Source organism: Nannobrachium achirus, assembly GCF_963921795.1.
Source record: "Nannobrachium achirus genome assembly, chromosome: 8".
NCBI lineage: Eukaryota > Metazoa > Chordata > Actinopteri > Myctophiformes > Myctophidae > Nannobrachium > Nannobrachium achirus.
Window position 1 is genome coordinate 39,046,904 of NC_137817.1, and position 24,849 is coordinate 39,071,752.

The 24,849-nt window shown below is 43.9% G+C and overlaps 2 protein-coding genes across 4 annotated transcripts in view; one reads left to right on the forward strand and one right to left on the reverse strand.

Annotated features, from left to right (window-relative positions):
• Positions 1 to 3,356: 3,356 nt before the first annotated feature.
• LOC308290099 (phospholipid scramblase 1-like) lies at positions 3,357 to 4,052 on the reverse strand (the record flags this gene model as incomplete). The annotated part of the gene is made up of 1 exon (XM_080731874.1): positions 3,357 to 4,052. The coding sequence occupies one exon, from the start codon at positions 4,050 to 4,052 to the stop codon at positions 3,357 to 3,359; it is 696 nt and encodes a 231-aa protein (XP_080588000.1).
• Positions 4,053 to 5,980: 1,928 nt separating this feature from the next.
• The window catches only part of myo18ab (myosin XVIIIA b), a 158,451-nt gene continuing 139,582 nt past the window's right edge, over positions 5,981 to 24,849 (forward strand). For all 3 annotated transcript variants that reach the window (XM_080732321.1, XM_080732322.1, XM_080732323.1), the window contains exons 1-2: positions 5,981 to 6,065; positions 8,242 to 9,416. In XM_080732321.1, coding sequence (XP_080588447.1) covers positions 8,397 to 9,416 — 1,020 coding nt within the window. In that variant the 5' untranslated portion in view covers positions 5,981 to 6,065; positions 8,242 to 8,396. The remainder of the gene's footprint in view (positions 6,066 to 8,241; positions 9,417 to 24,849) is intronic.

The following is a 24,849-nucleotide window of genomic DNA, read 5'->3' on the forward strand; positions in this document are numbered from 1 at the left end:
CTTTTGTTTCACATTTCTTGTTATGCATAGTGTATCCTATAAAGTGATAAAGGGATACAACCTCACCAAGAGTGATAACTAGATGCTATAGCTTAACTATAAATGTATCGTATAGGGGCTTACTGGTCTATAGAAAAACATAGTTAAAACTCAAGTGAATGGCAGAGTCCACTACAAATATAACGACAACAGTGGTGACTGATATCTTGATATATCTAGAGTTGAGTATAGTGCTGATTTACATTCTGTTTTACAGTAAATAGAGACTGTTACCAGGAGAGGGGGCTATAACATCCCAAATATATGTTTGTTAGATTATTCACAAACTAAAAGAATCAGTATGAAAAAAGATCATGCAAAAAAAAGTATCAATCCATAGGTGTATTGTGTAATGAAACGTCTATGAATATCTCATAAATTGACAGATTACACGCACGCACGCGCACACACACACACACACACACACACACACACACACACACACACACACACACACACACACTGCATGGTGTAATGACAGCTGTTAATTATTTATCTGCAATACTATCTCTTGTTTTTGGAACAGATGGCAGGCAAGGCCATGTATGATACTGCTCTCAGCACAAGTGCCTGTATATTTGTTTCAATCCTTTAAATTATCTGACAAACACAATATTCTGCTCTCGTAATCTAATTTAATGAGAAATTTCTATGTTGTACAGTCATTTTTCTCTTTTAGTCATCAAACAGCTGTGTGGAAAACTTAATTGAGGATAGCATGCAAAACCAAATAAATGTAGAGTACAAGGGCAACACGGTGGCGCAGTTGGTAGTGCTGTCCTCTCACAGCTAGAAGGTTCGTGTTCGATTCCCGCCGGCGATGCTGTGGGCGTGTTCTCTCCTCCGCATCATCAGTGCCCATACCCTGGTGGGGTTGGTGAAAAGGCCTTTCTGTGTGGAGTTTGCATGTCCTCCCGGCCATGTCCCCTAGGGTAGGTAGGTAACCTCACAAAAAACATGCAGTAACTAGAAGCAGTGCTCTTCCGAGCACAGGTCTCCACCAGACCGTGCGTCCTGGTGAACTGATCGGTGGAGTTATAGGTAAAACCACAAATCAGCCTGTTATAGCGCCACCATGAGGCTGATTTTTTTTTAAATACGTGGCATTTCTTCCTCGGCCTAGTGGGAACGTGTGTGCGCGATTTCATGATAATTGCACTTTGCGTTTGTGATTTGAGGCATTTTGTTCAAAACGGCTCAATCCTACAAACTTTGGAAGCCAATCTTAGCCAATCAGGATGGAATATGCCAAATCGGACAGATCCGTGTCGATCACATGACTGTCGAGATACTGCCTACCGATTTGTAGGATTTTTGGACAAAATCTGTACGAATAGTGCACAGAAATGTGTTTTGCAAACATCGGCCACTAGGTGGCGCTAGAAAAGGCCCATTTGAAAAATTTAGGGCAGAGGTTCTAGATTGGCATCCAGGGAATGTGTGTGCTCACTTTGGCAGCGACCGGGCCAACGGCGACTGAGATTAGCTGCTCACAAACTGCGAGGACGCACGCAATCCTACAAACTTTGGAAGCCAATCTTAGCCAATCAGGATGGAATATGCAAAATCGGACAGATCCGTGTCGATCACATGACTGTCGAGATACTGCCTACCGATTTGTAGGATTTTTGGACAAAATCTGTAAGAATAGTGCACAGAAATGTGTTTTGCAAACATCGGCCACTAGGTGGCGCTAGAAAAGGCCCATTTGAAAATTTTAGGGCAGAGGTTCTAGATTGGCATCCAGGGAATGTGTGTGCTCACTTTGGCAGCGACCGGGCCAACGGCGACTGAGATTAGCTGCTCACAAACTGCGAGGACGCACGGAGGCGAAACATCGGCCACTAGGTGGCGCTAGAAAAGGCCCATTTGAAAAACTTAGGGCAGAGGTTCTAGATTGGCATCCAGGGAATGTGTGTGCTCACTTTGGCAGCGACCGGGCCAACGGCGACTGAGATTAGGTGCTCACAAACTGCGAGGACGCACGGACGGACGCACGCACGGACGCACGCACGGACGCACGCACGGACACACGGACGGAGGGGAAAACATACTCTCCCTCAGCCTTCGGCTGGTGGAGACAATCATGGTCTCTATACTGCCTCCCCCTGGTCAGCCGGGGGAAAGGAACTGGTTACTTAGAATAAAGTGTTATCACCCTGTCAGGTGATAATCAATCTGGCTAGCCATCATCAAGGAAAAGTTTGGTCACTCTTTTCACTTGAGCTCAGTTGTAACTCGAGCTCAGTTACTGTAGGCTGTTCTTGAGAGACTATGGTCCTCATAAGCACCCTGCTCTCTCCTTATGCATTGAAGGAAGCATGAGCTCAGTTCGGGGCTCTCTCCAGGTTGGCAGAGGGAGAGTAGCGCCCAGGATTACAGCTTAGGCAATTGGCACGGGGTGAAAAATGGGTTACAAAATCGTGGGATATATATTAGCCTAAACTAGAAATGACAAAAGTCATTATATATCAGGATGCACTTGTTGTTTTCTTTAGCATAACAAAGACACCAACGCACAGGCTATTATACCTATGAAGCTCAAACAACTTCTATATATTATTAGGATAAATGACTGTGGACGGTTTCAACGATGTCCTCCGCTCCACTCAGGCAGTGCATGCATGCACACGCCACAGGGGCCACCGCCACACACAGTCACACAGACTCACACGCTCATCTGTGTCAGTGTTATGAGTGCAGCTTACACAGTCACAGAGACAATATCATGATAACGCACTGCGCTTGCTTGACACAGATTCGTGCCAGTATCACAATAGACAGCAAAACAGATTACATTGTAACAAGGAAACTGTCCACCTCCTCGATTCCATGAAACCTATGAAGTGAGGAAGGATGGGTGCCACGAAATGAACATTTTCTTGCTGATGAATAGCCAGAGAGGTATGATTACTAGGCCGCTGAATGGTCTAGTCCGGTAGAAACTGGGTTTGCCTGAAAGTACACGGACCTAATATACAGAACTGAGCACAGCGAGCACACTGGCTATTGCAAACTATACGTGAGTGTGCCTCCGGTACCCATGGTGCAAGTTTTCGAACACACCTTCGGCCTGTGTATTGATAGGTCACTGTTCCACCAACATTAGGCCTACAGTCCAAAATGTAGGCTGTGTAAAAAATATATATTTGAGTGTACAAGAAGAAATCTTGAAAAGGTGAGATGGATGGCTAACAATTTATTTCAACAAAACTTGATTGAAATGTTTCTCGTAACTTAAAAAATTACAGATATTCATTTTACATTAAAAACTATACAACATCCAATGATCTTTGAAAGTCTAAAACCCTCTGAAATCATGAATGCCTTGAATGAGAGTTTGGATTTGTCTCAAAGAACATGAAGTCAATCAGGAAACAGGCTCCCAGCATCAGAGCCTTCATCTTCACATCCAAGTCCATGGGAAACTTAATTCCAAAGTTGTCTGCATCCGTGTAACCCTCCTGCATGAAGCCCCCCCACTGCTTGCTGATCTGCCCCACTACGGCTGTCTCGTCCAGGGACAACAATTCAAAGACGATGTCAGACATGCATCTGCAGTCACAAAACGGCCCCTTTATCTTGAGCTGGGGCTCCTTCCTCTCGTTCAGGAGGGTGAACTTGGGCACGAGGGGGTGCCAGTTCTGCACCACGTAGCCTATGGGGACGGCAGGAGGAATGTGGACTTCCAGCACTTGCAGGCAGCAGGGGAAACAGCATGAACTACAGCGCAGAGGGCGCTGCAGGGTCAGGACCTCATGCCCCAGGTTGTCCTGGACGTGAATGGTGAAGGCGCGACCCGGGCCACACTGCATGCTGCAGAGGTCATTCTCCTCCGTGGCCATAAACATCTGCTGGCCAACGTTGTTCTTCACCGTGTAGACGTTGTTCATCTCCCAGCCCATGATCACCTCAGCCATGCTCACTTTCTGATGAACCAGCAGCTGGTCCGTCTGGGTGAGATACTCCAGGCCCGGAGGGCAGCCCAGGGGCCTGTCAGGGGCTGGCATCATCGGCGGGGGCTGAGCGTGTATGTAACCCGGAGGAATTGGCGCTCCAGGGGTCATCGTCATAGGAGGCTGAGGGGCTAAGAAGTCTGGCTCTCCAGAGGCTAGGTAGCCTGGGATAACTGGTGCTCCTGGGCTCATCATTTGTGTTGGGTTCGCTATGTTGTGATCAGGTTGCATCCCAATAGAGTACACTGGCATCTGAGGTACGGGGCCACTTCCATCATAACCCTGGTGTGCCATCACAGTAGATACTTGTGAAAGTCACTGAAAATAATAATAAGAATGATATATTATATCATGATAATGTGATAAAATTACTGAATTGTGTTTAAGAAAACAATACTGCCATACTGGATATCTGCTCCTGAATACGACCCATGTCAGCCCATGTGTTAACTGTGTATATTAATTAGTCATGATCATGTCGACATTTTCTGTTAGCCGCCTATAACATTGTATAAGAAAACCCAACACTAGGGCTCTAGTTTACTCCTAGCTTTAAAGTAAACATTTGAAGTACATGCTGAATAGGTACATTATGAAGAAAAAAAACATGGAATGCTTACCTGTTATTTTCATATGAAGGTATTCTTGAATTCTTGAAGCGTGGCTGTTGGCACATAGGTAAGCACTGAAATATATCCCATCAGGTGAAGAAGATGCCTCCTCTGTTTGAGCCAAGGGGGTGTGAGCTCATACTACCTAGCAACCGGTACAGCTCAGAGAAGAGTCCGGTTACCTATTGGGAGAATAATCGAAGATGGGCAGCTAACAATGAAATTAGAAAAAAAGCTGTTAAGTGTAGAAACTATATTGAATCCAAAAGTAGAAATTAAAGCGCACCAGAGAAATATGCCACCACCCATCTAAACCGTCTTGATTATCATGATGAGTAGTAGCCTAGGCTAAAAGAATACAACATTTGTCTCAAAGTTTGGAAAAAGATAAATACAATTAGTGAATCTTAGTCACACATAAATTGCATTGTACATGCACCAGCTCCATATTGAACTACTAATATAATAACTGTCTATATGTAAACTACTGACTACCCCACACACATTTTGGTGATTACCCCTTTGTACTTGACTCATCCATTACCCATCCATTGCATTATTCATTGCACAAGCCAAATTATGTCACCACTTCTTTCATCTTACACTTTATCTCATGACTCATCTCATTGAATTATTTCATATTCCTATATTTTCAACTGTATACATTTTTTGTACTCTTTATTATTGACGAAAGTTCCAAGTCTAGTATTTCATTTCTAGTAATGATCAGTGGTGTAAAGTAGCTATGTATATTTACTTAAGTACTGTAGTGTTGCTACTTATGTAACATTGTTATGTATTTGTACTTTACTTGAGTATTTCCAATTTTGAATACTTTTACTTCTACTCCACTACATATCAGATCCAATCATTGTAGCCTACTTTTACTCCACTACATTTATTTGAAAACTTAAGTTGCGATGCGACGCATTGTGAGCTTGAAGATCTGCTATTTTCAAAAGATTTTTATATATTTGAAAACTTAAAATATACAAAAAAATACTTTTGTTACTTAAAGTAAATTTTAACACCAATACATAGGCTACTTTTTTTTACTCAAGAAAATTTTGAATCCCGGACTTTTACTTGTAACAGTGTTTCTACATTGCAGTAGGCTATTGATACTTTTAGTAAAAGTACTGCCATGTTTTACTGATATAAAAGTCTTTTACATCAGTAAAACATAGCAGTACTTTTTCCACCACTGATGCATTTTTAATAGACTGTGAAAACATTAGCTGTCAGCCGGCACTTACACGAATCGGCCACCAGGGGTCGTCGTTGTGGCTGTGTCGAATGATGTGGCGTAACAACACAGCGCTGGGAATGGGATCAGCCAGCTAAGCTAACGTCAGCTAATCATCACACAGTGCAGCTGCTTTCATTAGACGCTGCTCTGTTGTGAGGGAGCTGCGCCCATCAGACGCCCACCAGAGGTGCCCATCAATACTGGAAAAAGGCAAGTACTCCCATCATTTCTAAACATGTTGGCTGGCGGAGGAAACATTTAGTTTGAGTATTCAGCTATGTGTGAGGGACGAAGCAGTATCTTTTTTTTTTTTAACTGGATGGTTTTCCATAGGATCCAAAGTGCTGCTCCTGGATTTTTTACGTTACAACGTACAAATGAGGGCAAAGAACGAGTGCCTTTCCTTGAGCCAAGGCTATAGCTAGTTAGCTGGATTGCTAAACTGGAGGCTTCGTCAAATGTATCAATGAAACGTTGTCGGCCAACTGCTGTGTGCATCTCTTGCATTTACCGCAGGGAACGTGGAGGTGTTTTGGGGGGGTCCCGTTGCACACTGTTTACATCAGTAACGTTAGCCCTGCTGGTGGCTAGGCTAAGAGCTAACGTTACATCCAGAGCTGTCATGCTTTGTGTCTCCCAGCCTGGACCCTCCCAATAGAGAAAGACAGGGGGTCTCCAAGTGTTGTCATGTCACTGATCCACAAATAAGGCACTGTTTCCCAAACACTGGGCCGGGACCCTTTTATGGGCCCCTTAATTTTGTAATTTTGTTTTTAAATTATTATTATTATATAAAAAAAAAAAAGAAAACATTCAAAGATTTCCATGAATAACAATACAATGCAATGGTTTTTCTATGTAATTTCATTAACGAATGAAAGAAATCTAAGAATTTCCATAAATTATATATAAAAATGTTTAAGAAGCGGTGAAATTAGCCGATCTAGCTTGTAGATCTTCTCTTTTCACTAGTTTGGGTCCCAGGCAAAAGTCTAATCTCTGTTTTGGGTCTCGACCTGAAAAGTTTGGGAACCACTGATCAAAATGTAATAATTGTACTTGAGAAATAAATGGGGGTGACCGGGTGATGTATTGATATTGAAGCATGATCACCATCCATTTCTAACATTAATGGTGTGCATCATGATGCAGCAGATGCACGCTATCAGCTTCTGCACTGCCCACTGACGCCCAGCTTTGTTTTGAGTTGTTGGCACCTGTTTACTATCAACAAGGAATTAACCACAGCATAGTGAGTATTAAATAGCTCTATATTATGATGATGATGATATATTTGCGTCAGCAGAGCGCGCAAGTACTGTGATCGGCGCTCTCTATGCATGTGGGTGGGCAGGTTGGCACTCTGCCGAGGTGCCAACTTGTGCCTTGTTATTTATATCAGGTCGCATACCTGGTTTCGAGTTGCAGCCACCTGTAAGTGACTTTTCAGAGCGGTTTTAAAGGAGGCTAGGGATTTACTCCTTTAAGGCCGTCGGTAGGGCATTCCAAATTTTTGCGACATAACAGGAGAACAAATTTAACCCTTTGTTTGAGCCTAATCTGATTCCTACCTAGTTCCGAGACCTGATGGATCTCCATCTCAGTGGTTTGGGCACAAAGTCATCAGCATCACAAAGTCGACCCAGACCTCTGTGATAGACGTTGGCTGTAACTTTTTGTGACCATGAAGTTGGTTGTTTGGGATTCCATTGTACTCTACCCTGTGGAGAGAGGGGTCTGAGTAGCTCTTGTCTGTCTCAGTGACATAAAGGCGGCTAATGCAAACCAGATTCAGGGATGTGTATCTGCTTGCCTGCCTCTCTTGGCCTGTGGCAGGAGCCATCTCCCCTTGATTTTTTGAGGGTTTGGAAACGTGCATCTCAAATGTGAGCCAGGAATGTGTTTTCTATTCGCCAAGCTCCTTTAATGGGCCTATGTGGCTGTGATGTGGAATAATCTTTGCCATGTTCACTTAGAAGTTCTTGGTAGGGCATACTAATGGACTGTAAAAGTGTTTTGAGGCCCTGAGTGATGTTTGGTCCTTAGTCTACTACAGAGGTTGGATGTGTACAAAATGCATTAGAAACTATGTCGTTATTTAATAATATGTTGTAATATGTTCAAGATGAAGAGATTTAGGAAGCATTCTAAACATGAGGTGTTTGTGAGTCCATTTATAAGGCTTTTGTACTCTATTTAGGCGTACTTGCAGTTAATGTTTCCCAACTGTTTTCTCCAACAATCCATAGATACAGTCTATCTTAATCTGATTATGTTGTCTTATTTAAAATTATGAAACATACAGTACAATTTTTTTTCAGATCTGGTGATAATTAACGCTGCTTTCTCTCTCTCTCTCTCTCTCTCTCTCTTAAACTTTCCACAGGGGATTTGAGCTGGTGGCATCGTCAAGTCCCCATCAAGACATTCCCTAAAGGACTGGATCAACAAACTGGACCCTTACCTTTGCATGGAAATATTTTATTCATCTGAGGGAACAGGAGCCACATCGGTGGACCACACTACATCAAGTGCCGCAACATGTTCAACCTGATGAAAAAAGACAAGGAGAAGGATGGGAGTAAGAAGGAAAAGAAAGACAAGAAAGAGAGAATGTCTGCGGCGGAGATGCGCAGTCTGGAGGAGATGAGTATGCGCCGTGGCTTCTTCAATCTGAAGAGGGAGGCCAAGAGAGAGTCCAAGAACAAGCTGGAAATCTCCAATCCCATCCCCATCAAAGTGGCCAGCGGCCATGAGATCAGCCTCACCGACATCGAGTCTGACGGCCTGAGCAACCGTAGCAGCATGGTCCTGGATGACCAACTGAGCGCTGCCAGCTCCACCGACGACCTGAAGGGTGAGGGTGACGGGGGACAGGACGGCCGTCGGAGCTCCGTGCGTGATCGCGTGGCTCACTTTGGCTCGCTGGCCAAACAGAATTCTGCACAGGTCGGGCAGATGATGAAGCGCTTCTCCTTTTCCCAGAGGAGCAAAGAGGAGAGCCCGTCAGAGGGCTCCACGCCTTCAGGCCAGAACTCGGCCGCTCCCTCCCCGCAGGTGGAGAGCAAAGTCTTCGACCCGGAGCGGAAGCACAGCCTCAAGCAGCGGTCTGGGGCGCCCCTGGCCAAGAAGGTCTGCATCCCTCAAGTGGTGGACAAGACGTTCCCTGTTGACCTGCAGCTGCCGGCCGTTGTCCCTCCAACTGCGCCAGAAACACGCGAGCTGGAACTCCAGCGACGCAACACTGGCGACTTCGGATTCTCTTTACGGCGTACCACTATGCTGGACCGCGGTGTAGATGGAGGAGTATACAGGCGTGTGGTGCACTTTGCCGAGCCTGGTGCTGGTACCAAGGACCTGGCACTGGGGCTTGTGCCAGGTGACCGGCTTGTGGAGATTAACGGGCGCAACGTGGAGAACAAGAGCCGGGACGAGATCGTGGAGATGATCCGCCAGTCAGGGGACACAGTTCGGCTCAAGGTGCAACCCATCCTGGAGCTCAGCGAGCTGAGCCGTTGCTGGCTGAGAAACACAGAGGGTCTACGTAGGGAATCTAGAGATGTAAGTTCCCTTCCACCCCTTCATACTAACCGTTTAGCTAAACCAACTCTGTTGGTGGGTGGGTGGGTGAAACAAAGCATTGTGTGCTTTCTGATTATTTTTTTGTTGAAGGTGTGAAGGTTTCTCAAATGTATGGATCTGTTGTGGTGTTCAACTGTTCAATGACTGTGAGTGTGGAAGTCAGAACTGTCTAACTGCAGTAGATTCACTTCTAATCCATACGTTGCTTCCCTCCAGAGCCTTGCTGCAGGTTCAGATCCTCAGGACTTCTGGTCCCTCTAACTGTCTTCCATTGTTTCCTTACAGGATTTCATGGTAGCCAAGTGCTACTACTACTGTATGTGAGAAATGTAACTGGGAGGAGGATGTTTATTGTAATGGAAACACTGTGATGTCATAGCTTCTCTCAAGGGTTTCTTGAAGTTTTGTGTGTGTCTGTGTTTGTCTCTCCTCGTCCCTCATATACTGTAATGTTTTCTTTGCTCCTGTGCTTTCCTGAATTAAAGTGGCATAGCCAACCTTTCTCTACCCCGTCTCGGTACCAAGAGGAAGTTGTTGGAGCTTATCTTATGTTTTATGCAAGATGTCTCGCTACTCGTATCAGATAAGAGGTTGCCTTATCGCTGTGATGGACACACATTTTGAGTGTGTCGTCAATGAGTGTTTGTGTGTGTTCTGATAATTGTGAGTGTACTGTATGTGTGTTCTGTAGGCAGCAAGTTTCCATTCACTCTTGCAAGGTTCCGATTAGGCTAAGATGAAGTTTATAATCATAACATCTCTGCTGATCTCTGCTCTGCTCCACACCTGTACATTGCATGATGTTAGCGGTACTAAATATAAGTGAATACTTTCTGGAGAGTGGAGAGTTGTGCTTCGTCATTAAGGATTACATAACCCTAGAAGTTGCATTACCCATTTGTTGCAACTTGCATTATTGTATTGTTGAAAGATAAAATAGCTGAATGGTTAGGGAGCCTGCCTGGGGAACCAGTTCCCCTGGTTGTCCCTGGTCCGATTCCCGGCCAGGGTAGCAATGTCGATGTGTGTCCCTGAGCAAGACTCTTAACCCCTAATTGCTCATGCGCTCCTTGTGGGCAGCGAAGCAGCTGGGTTCTATGATCTATGATCTATGATTCTTCCGCTAACAACTAGGCTATGAACAGTATAGGTGTTACGGCAGCTGATGGTGTTGTACTAACAGCAGTACTGACTGACTGCTACTGAGAGTATATTGAAATGTTACGGTGTTAATATGGATGAATGTTTTCATGTTTGCCATTCTCTGTCCTAACAGACAGCCCTCTGCATACATGTAGCCAGGTTACAGTACCCAGAGCACATTTTGCCTTTTTCTTTTGAGTGTTCGTAAAGTTCAGACATCAGGCTCACTGCCTCACTCTACTTTGATGTCCGATATCAGAATTTCTGGTTCTGCTATTTTACTCATTTTTGGAGCAAGGATAGGTGTATCGAGGGGGTAAGGGATGGTTGAATACATCTCTGCCGGTGTTGAAAAGACACAATACAGGGATCAGGGAATATACAGAGTACTCAACTGTACTGTATGTTCTCATGTAGCTGTGGCATGGAAGCAACCCCCCCCCCCCCACACACACACACACACACACTTTGTTTTCACATTTCTGGAATTCTGGAATTTTCTGTATTCTATTTTGGGACTTACCAATAAACAAAAGAGGCTTTGCAGTGCAGTGTGAAGTTTGCAACAATCCCCCTTGTACTTTTTCTGTCTGGGAGCCTCGTGGTGCAGGACTGCTGCCTGCCCCACACGCATCAGTGCTACACTACAACCTCTAAAACTGGCGGACACCTGGGAACATGGATGGAACTTTCGTGGTGCATTAGGATCCTGTGCTTTCTTTTACAGTACTCCCTGTCTTGTCCTCATCTTGTCCTTGTCCTGTCCCACCTGAACAGAAATCACAAACCTGAAGGCCATATTCATGGTGCAGAAGTGTTAAGAATCCTGGACAGATGGCCTACATGTTGAGTTGCCCTATCTACCTCCAGCTTTCTCTCGTACTGTCCTCCTTCCGTAGGACTGTGTGTGTGTGTGTGTGTGTGTGTGTGTGTGTGTGTGTGTGTGTGTGTGTGTGTGTGTGTGTGTGTGTGTGTGTGTGTGTGTGTGTGTGTGTGTGTGTGTGTGTGTGTGTGTGTGTGTGTGTGTGTGTGTGTGGAAGATGTATTAATTAATTAATACATTAATTAATGTATCAGCATCATCATCACTTGCCAGTTACAGTAGCTCAATCATGATGTAATGAGCGGGCCAGGCCTGCTGTCTCCCAGTGGGAATGGCTTTTGAATTCAGAGTGCTTATATTTGTTTGCCTCCATCCATTGGCCCAAGTTCAAGGGACCTTGTGACACCACGGCATAATGAAAGGACCCCCATCCCCCTTCCCACCACCGCAATTGAATTCATCTGCTGAGGGATGGAGGGAGTGACTGTGCCTTGCTAGCCCACACGTTACACTGTCCTGTGTGTTAGATGAAGCGAGCGTTTCTAGAGCACTCGCTCTGGAGTGGGTCGTTTCCCTAGAAAATCCCTGCTCGAGTCACATTGGATAAGAACTTTTTTTTTCTGTCTCGTATAGAGCAGCAGTAACATTTTCCATCATCCAAACAGGAAGTGCATACTGGGGGGAGGGCAGTGTAAAAGGAGCATCAGGTCACTTGGGGTACACACGGACGGAACGAAAGAGAGCTAGTTGACCTATCAAGTTCATTTGCCTGACTCTGTGTGCAGCTGATTTGTGTGTCTATTAAGCAGCAGGCTTGTCCCTGCCTCTTTTGTCTGCTTAAACAAATGTCAACAGCTTGACTGCCCGTTTAAATAAAGGAGAGCCAACAGAAAGAGACATATTTCAATCTTGACAATGGGCTGCAACACAGGAACTCGCATGACTCTGTCAGGAGGCCTTCTCTGCAATGGCTGTGGCACAGCTGTCCACTTTTATGCATTTTCTGTGCCTGTAACGACTCCCTACATCAACCATTAGACTGTTTCGTCACACACACCACAATATTTGAATGATGCTGTGAGCTTCTAGGAAGTGGAAACGCCATTCTCTACAAAGTTGTGACTCTAGTATGGAAATTCCACTTCAAGAGGCAAACTAATCCATCCCGAAAACATTTTAATTAGAAACACAAAATTAACTCATCCCCATTTTAAAACCACCATAGTTTTCATGGTCTGAAATATAAGGGTTGGAATGTGTGGACTTTTGATTGGCTTGTTTACATTATGTCAAACAGTGGCGGAAACGGTCGGAAACAGTCATTATTGTGGTAATAAAATTTGGTTTTATGGTTTTCAATTAATGGATAGTCAAATACTTTATCATGGGACACTAACTGGGAAGGACTTTCTCGTTTTCTCACCCCAGCGTTGCTTGCATTGGAAACCGTCACTGTCGGTATGTCGTCTAGTCAGGGTTAATTTGCCTTTCCTTTGAAGAAAAGGCAATTAAAATGAAAGCTTTTTACAATACAGGCATGATGCATGCGTTGATTTAGTCAAATATTTTACAATATGGGCAAGAGAGGACGTCATGCAACACTGTCCATAAAAGCCAGATTCAAACCTTTGACACAGCAATCATGTCTGTAATCTACTGTATATTGTACACAAATGTTACCGTCTCTAAGTCGCCCCATGTTGTTTTGCTTAGGTTCCCTGATTTAGGGTTAGATTTGACTGGCTGGGACACGTCTTACTGCCAGTATAGCATCGGAAGGGGTTGGCAACGGTACGTCTGGTTTAAACGACTCTTTAGGGATATCAGATAAACACGAGATCTATGGGTGTATGCTATATTTACCTCCCACAGGGAGTGGGAAACAATTATCCTCCAGTATATCAGCATGGGGGAGTGTTGTGTAACTGGACAGAGAATCAAAAACCCAATAGCTTCATGACCTCTACAGCTTAAAACCACCATATCCTCTTGGAATCACACAGCGCTCCGAGCAGGGAGTGTGTGCGTGCGTGCGTGCGTGTGTGTGTGTGTGTGTTTATATATGAGTGTGTGTGTATATGAGTGTGTGTGGTGGTGGGAGTTCCACTGAGCCAGTTCTATATTTAAGTTTGTCCACTTTCATACATGAAAGTTCAGTTTTTCTTGGCAAGTGGCCGTATGCGGAAATTCTTTCCTCTTCTGTTTCGGAGTAGGAATGCGTGAGCACAGGGTCAAAGATCATGAGCTGAGTTGAGAGTCCGCGCAATCTGGGGACTCTTTAACAATGCTGTCTTAGTACACAAACACACAAACACAGTCGTGATTTTAAAAGTCAACCAGGCTGACAGGATGGCAGTGTTCTCCCAATCGGTGGCTCCTATGTGGAGGTTGGGGACAGGATGTCCTTTGACGAGCAGTGGGACCTGCTCACGGCGGGAAGAAGCGTTCACTCCCTACAACAACAAACAAGACAAACCGTGAGGTTTATTTTTGGCTTGGACATAAAGTGGAGGAGTCCGCCCAACATGTCCGGTGTGGAGTCAGATATTCATAAGGAGACAGGAACCGTCAAGAGCGATTAAACTGATAGGATGAGTTGAGGTTGCCTTGTCTGACATCTTGACAAGTAACCCCCAGATTACAACATTTGTAACGGATTTGTGTGTATTTGTGTGAGTAACTGCCCTTTTTATATATGTTTTGTGTTGATATTTTGCACCTGCAACATGATGCGGCTTCTCCTCCATCCACAGTTAGTGGCTGACCCATATCATATTCCCTTCCCTTTCTCTCCATTATTAGGCCAATTGTTTATGTCTTGTGTTTTACAAGGCACATTAGTTTAATGGCTCCATGGTTGACTGCCGCCCAGCCATTTCCAGTGTGGTCTCGTGTGAAGAACCATTGTGAGTGTATATACTGTAGACCAGGTCCAAATCTTTTAATAATCCTCTCTAGAACCATTATTATTCCCCATAACGAGGTCTATTTGGTGGGTCGGCCCACTGGTGTCTCATACGCTTCGCAGCATGACCAAATTATGACTCTCATTTGTTAGCTTTAATTAGGAAGCAGAACTAGATGTAGCAGAGACTAAAATGTTGAGATTCTCTCTGGGAGTAACGAGGATGGATAGGATGAGAACGAGTACATCAGAGGGACGGCGCATGCCAGAGAGGCCAGACTGAGATGATTTGGGCATGTACAGAGGAGGGATAGTGAGTATATGGGTAGAATGATGTTAAGGTTGGAACTGCCAGATAGGAGGCCTAGAGGCTAGATCAGCGTTCACCCAATATTTATGATGCGATGGGAGCGTTTTTGCTAAAATTGTGGCTAACTGGTACAGTAGTGGTGTTTTTCTGGGTTACACATAAACCACTGTAGTTGTGATTGTCCACTAAAGGTTATGTAGTACAGGTGTGGCAGTGCAGACTGGCTCTACTCTGCTGTACAGCTGTACACCAGATGATGTTGGCAAGCAATGCACGTTATGGTTAGATGCCAGCGTGCTCCCGCAGGGGAAGAGACAAGTCTGAATGAATGACTGGCAGGCATTTGTGTATTTACATGTAAGCAGCTTAGTTTCTAATAACCATTAACCTGTGTGTGTGTGTGTGTGTGTGTGTGTGTGTGTGTGTGTGTGTGTGTGTGTGTGTGTGTGTGTGTGTGTGTGTGTGTGTGTGTGTGTGTGTGTGTGTGTGTGTGTGTGTGTGTGTGTGTGTGTGTGTGTGTGTGTGAGTGACTGAGTGTGAGAGATTGAGTTTCATATCTGTCTATTGTGAGTGGTTTATATTATAACAGTGCTATGTAGGTTGTGTGTTCTCATGTAAATAAAGATGGGACATGTGGAAAGCTAGCCAAGTGTCACATTGTAATGCACACGTTTTTTTAATTGGGTGGGTGGACACATAATTCACCGTTTGTCAGCCTTCTCATTGGTCCCTGAGACTCCCTGACTGGCCAACCAGAAAAATACATTCACTTTTTGCAAGCGGGGGTGGAGTTCTGCAGTCGGAGAAAGTGGCAGCCGTCTTTCACCGGCTGTCCGCACTGCAGAGCACGGCCAGGCCGCTCGCGACCATAGCGTTTGCGATCATTGTAATGAATAAGCTTCAACAAACTAGTTCACATGGACCTTATCAATGGTCTAAGAGTCACGATTGGGTACATATATTTTAAATGGGCAGAATTACGAAAAGCCAGCCTATTATGTGAGGAGAAACATTATAGTTCTGTCCTCTTCCTACCCAAGATGCAATGCGCTTCTCTTTCTATTCTATCTCTGATCCAGAGGATTAAACTAATTAAAACATTTATTTTCAGGGGAAAACTACTGTTTTGCTATGTAATTACTGTACCTTTTTCTTCCCTTTTTATTAATATCACGTAGATGTGTTTTTTTTTGGTACTTTATATAGCTGTAATGAGGCTATGAAGGAAAAAAAATCCCATCCACTACCACTATAAAAGAATCTGCAAAGAGGATTCTGTCCCACTGGGATTAAACAAATTAAAACATATATTTTCGGGTAAACCCCCTGTTTTGCAATGTAACTACTGTACCTTTGTCTTCCCTTTTTATTAATATCACCTAGATGTTTTTCCTTTGGTACTTTATATAGCTGTAATGAGGCTATGAAAAAATAAAAAAATCCCATTCACTGCCACTATAAAAACAATCTGCCCAGTGTCAAATGTCCCATCTAACATATAATTTTCCGAATGTCTGTCTGTCTGAGTGTCTGTCTGAAACCGCGTTTCTCCTCAGTGGCTGGAGCAATTGATCTGAAATCGCATCACCATCAGCATATGAACACACCTGACATAACTGTGAAGCCCGTTTGTCACTTTCACAAATCGTATGCTGTATAATTGCATTTTTATGGTGTATCTATATCTATTTAGCCTACAGTACCTTTTGTGACCACACATGTTAAGGGAGGGGCGCTGTTGTTCAGGCCATGCACAATCACACACAAACCCACACACACACACACACACACACACACACACACACACGGGGGGGGGGGGGGAGTGTGTGTGTGTGCAGGCGGGCAGGCGGGCGGGCGGGCGGGGGGGGGGGGGCGGGGGGGGGGGGGGGGGGGGTGGTTCTGGCCCTGTTACAGATGTTGTCCAAAATCATGCAGATCGGTACACAGTATCTCTGTAGCCGTTAAATGGAACGGGTATTTCTTACATTGATGCTCCTACATATTAGCATGCAAGCACCAGTTAAAGTTACTTTCCATCCCTCATATACTGTGTGCACAGTGCACATCCCATAATCCACACACTGCACATCATTTCGGAGCTCATATCTTTGAACGGGTAAGGGCTAGTCATAGTAACAGGGCAGAATGGGGCGGGATTTGCAAAAGGGAGAATTAGAAGATGGGTGCACCTCTCCCTCTGTCCCTCTCTCTCTCGTTTGCTCGCTCTGTCTGCCTCCCTGTCCTATAGCACAAAGCCAGAACTTTCTGCCACATTCCACTGACTGTGGCATTGTACTGGTGCTTTGAGTTTAGCTTCTGCTGTGCTCTGTAGAATGGTCTGGACACGAGCACTGACTTGTTGAATCGACTCCATTTTGGTCAAATCAACAAACAGGCTACAACGGGTAATTGTTTAAACCTCAGTATACATTATGTATGTTGTTTTTAGGGCTGATTAACTAAATTATTAAAATATTGGGTATATAGTTGTAACGTACAGGACCGTGCTGCAATGCATGCTCATTTTGTTTATCAAAGTGAGTGGCTGCAGTCCAGACTGAATTGAATTGGTTCTAGAAGTGCTTGGTTCTGTGACGCATGCTGCTTTCTGTACCACAGAGATGTGCAGACTGCAGAGCTGACGTTTGCCACTAGTAGTGATGGAATCTGTCCAGAGCCACAGGGTGATATTAATGTTAACTTCGTCCCATTGGATTGAATATCCAATGTTGCCACAAAATATATACTGTTAAATGCTAAATTCAAAACAAGCAGCGCCTAGGAGGAAAGGAAATTGTAGGCTGTGTTCCAGTAGTAGTCAGTTGCTACTGCAATGTTTATTTGTATAAACTAGCCCTTACCCGATATGAGCTCCAAAATGATGTGCAGTGTGTGGGTTATGGGATGTGCACTGTGCACACAGTATATGAGGGATGGAAAGTAACTTTAACTGGTGCTTGCATGATGTACTGTAGGAGCATCAATGTAAGAAACCCGTTTCCCCCCCCCCAGCCCGCCCGCCCGCCCGCCTGCACACACACCCGCCTGCCTGCACACACACACACACACACACACACACACACACACACACACACACACACACACACACACACACACACACACACACACACACACACACACACACACACACACACACACAGAGCTGGTTAAACATTTTGCCTCATGCTAGATGCAGAATAGATGTGCCTCAAGCTAGATGCAGAATAGAGAGTAGATACACCATAAAAATGCTAATATACAGCATATGATTTGTGAAAGTGACAAACGGGCTTCACAGTTATGTCAGGTGTGTTCATATGCTTATGGTGATGCGATTTCAGATCAATTGCTCCAGCCACTGAGGAGAAACGCTGTGACACTCAGACACTCAGACATTCGCAAAATTATAGTATAGATATGACATGAGTACCAAGTATGACAAGCTACAGTTTAAACACAAATAACTAGGACCAATGAATCTAAGTATACACATTTACAAATAATATCCTCATTATTGGTTAATTATTGCCACCGCAGCTGAGTAAATAATTATTTGATAACTGCACAGCTCTGTTGATTTATCCTGCTCATACCATGATGATACTGGCAATTAAAATAGAAGTGGTGTTCATTTATATTCTGGGGTTATACACACTTAACATTGGCGTTAACTTGGCACTATCGTCGTAAATGTTATAATAAATGTTACCCGGGGTATCTGTTGTCATTGTATTTACCACATGCTCCTTGTGAATTGCGATGCCCTGGTCTTGTCTTACTGTATGTCTCCCCTCTCTCTGTGTCTCCCCTCTCTTTGTTTCCTGTCTCTCTACATTCTCGTATCTAATATAGCAATGAAAATGCCCCCCAAAGAAGAATAAATGTTACCTTAATACTCCAGCTCCATACTCCAAGTGGGAGAAAGGTTATAATAATGACTTATAAATGAGTACCTACAAGTCGAATTGGTTAACGATACGACAATAATGTCTCATGTGTCATCACAGACACATTTCTGTTTTGGTAAGACACTCAGCAAGCCTAATACCCTAATCATATTTCCTTGTTGACGTCGTCAACCATGTTTACAATTAATTTATCTGCTAAATTGGATTTTGATGTACTGTATCATTTCTGTTCTCACCACCAATTGAGGAGTGTTTGTGTGTGTGTATGAACTAATACCTGCTGCAGGTCAGCACCCTGCCCCAGTAAACCCTGCAGTGCAGCATTCTGAGATGTACAGTAAATATGAAGAGAGGCTGCAGCCACAAGGCCTCAGTCTGTCCTGTCCTGTTCATTTCACTGCCCGTTAACGTTAAGGGAGATTATCCTCTCTCTCTCTCGGTTGAAGTTTAAACCCCCTGAACTGCAGTGTGTTTGTTCTTGTATCGACCTTCCCACAAACCATTTATCTGCTCTGTTTCACCTCAACAAGTCTTCTCTCTGTATTTTCTTCCCTTTGTGGTGTCTCCGTCATAAGGTGGCAGACCCATCTCTTTTCTCACTTTCTTTCCTCTCTGCTCATCACGCTTTTTCTCCCCACTCTCATTCTCACCGACTGCCGCTCTTCCATGGTCTTTGGCCGGGGGCTTTGGTATTTCCGCTTGGCTTGGCATCAGCTCTCAACTGTCTGGGAGCAATTTGGTGCATTTGAATATTTAATACTGGTTCATAAAAACAGCCCAACCACCCTAGGACCAGAACACCCCGCTGTTAGAATTGTGTGGTGTTGTAATAATTATGTGGTGGTGTCTGGAGTTTAGTGATGTTGTCTGGAATGGTTATATGGTGTTTAGTATTGTCTGTGTGATGGTGGTGTTTAATGTTGTTTGGTGTTATCTCTGGACTGTACGACAAAGCACGATTTACAACTTTGCCAAGTTTAATCGTACTTTGATCCAATTCCTGGATTTTCGGTCTCACAACGTTGGATGACTTTTACTGGGGCACATTGCCATGTTTATGATGCACGCCTAACCTTCTCCAGGGGCAAGTTATGTTCAGGATAACGGATTTGAAGCAGCTTTTAGACCAATCAGCTGGTGTGTCATTCAATCACTGGTGACAAATTGGGCTTCCCCGGTACTCTGCGAAAATGGCCTCACCATTCCTAGATGGCCTCACCATTCCTAGACAATCTTAGATTTAGAACCATACGAAAGGGCACTTATAAAGGAAAGGATTTTTAGAGATCACCAAAATCCCAGAAATCTACCAGAGATACAGACTTAATGAGACATTGCAAATCCCAGTTACAGAAGCCATGCAATCTCTGTTCCGCAAACAACCGTGTTTATTGGCTTGGCAATTTTTGCAAACTGGTGCGTGCATGCATTGCCTGCCATAGGTGATCTCAGAAAACACACTGTTAATCATGCTATTAAATTGCTCATTTTAACACCTGTTAATCATTGGCTCTCACTCTCATGGAACTCATAAATGTGTTTTTGTGTGGTGGTAATGACCAGGGATTTCGTCAGACCAATTTAGTCTCTGCGCACTGCCGAGATTAAATTCCTTACCGCCAAGAGTAAATGTCAGAAAAATATACCACAATGGAGTAATAATGTACTGTAGTTATCCCCTCCGGGCCCAAAAGAAGTATTGTGTTTATGTCAGTTCCTCAAGTCAGATTCATACCAGCAGTACTGAAGTTTGACACAGAATAATCAGTGATTTTCAATGACCATTACAAAGCTTCGTTAACTTCAAGCCAAGGAATAGGCATTGTCATGGAATATGCTGTTCTCTTTCAAATATTTCAAATATATCTCTCTTACTTATTAATCCTGCAGATGAAATTCAGTTTCAACTTCACCCAGCAGATGGCTGTTCAGCCCCTGGGTAGATCCTCTCTACCCACTAAGCTACAGCCACCCCCATCCTATCTAGTCATAGTTGGCAGTTGTGTCAGGGCAGTTATACCCACCCCTCTATATAAGAGGCAGAGAAATCATGATTTATCATTCAAAATAAGCACTCACACAGTGTGTTCTGATGAAAAACCTCACTCATATTAGCAGAGAACCAGGGATACAATAGTAACTTTAAGTTATCTTTCAAATATTATTTTCTTTGCCTCACTATGGGATATACTGTATATATACTAACTCCTGTATTGCATGACAACCTTATCTTGAAGCCCACTGCCCACACAAGAGGTTGTTGGTGATGTTGGTCATGTTTACTGTTATGAGTTGTTTGGTGAGGTCTTGTGTCATTAGGTGGTGTTTGATGGTCACCGGAGTGTGCTGGCTCTCAGCAAATTCAGATAGCTTGGCATTAGCACCATCCTCCTTGTCCAATCAATCCTTTCAATAGACGTCCCATGTGAAGGAGTAAATTCCCCATGGACACTTATTTGGCTGCAAACAAACATCAATGTCAGCAAAAGCTAAAATGAACATTGAGATCATCTCCCTGACTGTTGTGTTTCACTGAGACTCACACTAAACACCATCCACACTACACCAATTGGTCACGATTGACCCATAGTAGCGAGTGTTAGGTTTGGCGCCCTGTCTTGTTATTCCAACCCACTCGGGAAGCAATTGCGATTTTCACTGGCTTCCTCTTTTATCTAGACCCTCTAACACACCTCTCATCTTTTCACTCAACCATACGTTTTTTTGCAGACCTCCTCAATATTTTTCCTTTCTCACCCTCTACATCTTCTCCAATCTGTGTTTTTGCTCCAATAACACAGCTACCATTTGAAGGTAGCAGGACTTAAACACTTTTGTGTTATCATTGTTATGACTCGCATATTATGAAGAAAGTGACATGCTTCGTAACTCGGGATGATAACAAATGCACAAATCATTGCATGAACCTTTTTTCCTTTGCTCACTCCCTAGAGGTGGGGAGACCTCAAGTATTTCCTGCAGCCGACAGGATTTTCCCCACTCAGTGCCAGGCAGCCCTGCCTGTGTTTAACGCATGCTCCTGTCTCTGCTTCACCACATTAACCCTGGCGTCCATATATCGGGTTTCAGTTTTTTTTTTCTTTTCTGTTGACGAAAATAATAAAAATAAAAAAGCTGATATACAGGCTCACAAAGCATCACAGCTTAACACATTGTGAGCTTGGACCCTCGACTTTGTTCAAACCAACACCCTTTAGTATTCACTCTTTCACGTTCAAGGTGAGTGCATATGGGGACCTGGCTGACAGGTCTTGCAATAACGTACAAAAAATTGCACACCAAAATTGTTTGACAGGTAGTGTACCAGTACTAGGTTCTTACAAACAGGTATTTGACATCTGTTGTATGGGTACACCCTCAACAAGCCCGCACATTACTCCATTAGGCAAGCATACTCTTTCTTGTCTGCCTCCTTTTGCTTTTAGTGTTTCTTATCATCGTGAGACTAGACTCTCATATTAATCATATCACTCACTTCTCATTTCACCTCTAAATACCAAAGATGGCTGATCATGGCTCAGTGACTACTAGGTATCCACATGCTTCTCTTTGTGGTTGGTGAACTCGATGGGTCTTTTTCCTTGTCATCTTGTAGTTTGGTTCACTCTTGGCATGGCTTCTCAAACATTAAGCCCAAATCATTTCTATAAAAAGTCATACTGTGTAACATTCACTTTAAGAAGTCTTGGTGACGTCCTGGCCATTATAGCGTTTGTCTATACAGATACAGAACCCACCACTCAAAAAGGAATGCTACATGCTTCTACCGACTATATTGAACATAACTTGTTGTCAGCATTTATTAGTAGTGTAAAGTGTCATTTTGGCATGAGTGTAGGGGGCAGACACTCACAAATAAAAATTGTCTTGAGAAGTGAGAACAAGGTTATTGTGAAAAATATATATAATATATAATATACCAGTGAAACATAACATTTGTTTAATTGAATAATGTACACACAGTATGACTTAAATAAGAAGTAACTAAGTAAGCCTTGTCGTGCCATGAGGCCCATAGGGCAGGAGCCTATCTCCTGTATCTGTTGCGTCATGCACGCACGCTGTTTTTATTGTTAATTAGTGTTTTTATTGTTAATTAATGTGTGCATATGAGGCGCTCGTGCGTGCAGAAAAATAAGTGTGGGCTCGCCGAGCCCACGGCATCTCACCCCTGATGATGCTAGTATGTTGTCGGACCCCAATCTTGATGCTGAGTGCCAAGCAGGGAGGCACTGGGTCTTATGTATGACCCGGCCGGGGATCGAACCCCGACCTCCTAGTCTCAGGGCAGACACTCTAACCACAAGGCCTCTGAGCTTGATCATGACTTAAATAGGTGTGCTTGTATGTCCCTGCACTGTACTGTATGTGTTAATGCTTTGATATGGGGTGTGCCCCGGTCTGTGGATGTATAAAGGAAGTAATACAGTGCTGATAGGAAGTGGCAACCAGTGGACCCGGCAGAGCAGACTGATTTAATGTGTCAAAGTATCATGTTCTGAACCACGCCCTTTGACCTGAATGTCCTCAGACTGACCTTTGGTACCGCCATGCAAGGTGGATCCATGCTCTGCCACTGTAGCAGAACATCTACATTTTAAATGCATCTGGCAATGGTTTAAATACTTAACTGTTGAAGTGAATGATCAATCTTATTTTTACATGAATTGTGCCAATAATTCTACCGGTGAATCATGATGAGCTTGCAGCAAGCAGAATAAGTGCGTCGCTCATGCCATCTTGAATAAAGGTTCCTTGCTTGCATTAAGTTCTGGGCCGAGTATGCAGAGTACTTACAGTATGTACAGTATACTGTGCCACTTGTTTTGAACAAGGGTGAATCGGTCTTCTTTAATACGGATCGTGCACAGAACAGACACTCAAATTAGTATTGAGAAGATGCTACGAAGTACGAAATAAGATGCATGCAAATTACACTGAATTAAATTTTCTTTTGTATTATGCTTGCTATGAAATAGTAAGATTGTGTCAAGCCTTTATTGTTTCAACCGCTGTGTCTGTCTAGCCGTTCATGCTGTGTGATATTGTCCTGGCTTGTGATTAGTTCTGGCAGGTAAGACACTTGTAAAAATATCTGAAAGCAATGAGTAACTGCTGTGGACGTATCTGAACACATGCTTGGTCCCATTTTATTGATCTTGTTAAATAATCCTAATGAAACTGACAGCCCATGTGTTAACTGTATGTGCAGGATTACGTCAATTACTCCATGCATGTCCTTTTTGCGCTGTATCACAACAGAAGCAGTCTGGAAGCGTAGTGTGGGGGAGGATGGCCATGTGTGCATGTAAAGCACTCGCCATGCATGGTGGGTACCCAGGATTGCCGTGGAAACAAGCAGCCAGAACAGCCCTTTTATTTACGAGAGGAGGGATGCCTCCGCTAATAGTATATCAGTGGCTCTCAAACTTCTTTTGGCCTCCGTACCCCTTTTCCCCGATTTCTGAATACATTGCCCCCTCTACCCGACTACATAGCTAGCATAATGATGCTATGAATAAATGACAACCCACTGACCTTATGAAGAATATAAGATAACAAAAAAAAAAGAAGTGAAAGCTTGGTATCGGTGCCTCTGCAGTTATTTTTAAACTGTGGCCGTAACATTTCAGTAAATCCAGCTATTTGAAGTATGAGACACACTGGCCTATATGGACTTTAGCCAATTGGTTATAGGAAAACGTTCACGTTTTTGGATGTCCTTTAAATTAAGAAGAAGAATACTTAATACATTTGTATTTTAAAAGTGTCTGAAAAGCATAAGGGAAAATAAATCAAATCTCAATACAAAGTATCCTAATTCACAATACAAACTATCCTTCCCCTTTTACTATGTTTTCCAAAGGTCTAGTAAATAAAGGCGAACTAAATAACGGCTTAGTAGATTTGAAAGCCAACTCCCTTGAGCTTCAACATGGCTCAACTCCCATCGTGAACATGCCCCCGCCAGATCGCTGAACCATTCACTGTGTGCTGGGAATCAAGATGACGATACAGGGGAGACTTTGAGAGGCACAGCAGGGGAGGGGAGAGCGTGAGATACAGGGACAGGGGAGTGGAGTGAGCAAAAGAGGGAGAGAGAGGGGGAGGTTAATGCAACAAGGAGAACGCTCCATACAGTCTTGACAGGCTGACTGTGGAAACGAGGGGAGGCAGGCCTCTCCCTCAACGTCCCACTCTGGTATTTGTGGAATCTGCTTTGGAACAAACAGGCCACTTCCTGAGCCTGGTCCCTGGAGATGCTGCTGTTATGAAGGAAGAAGAGAGGAGGAAACCCACGA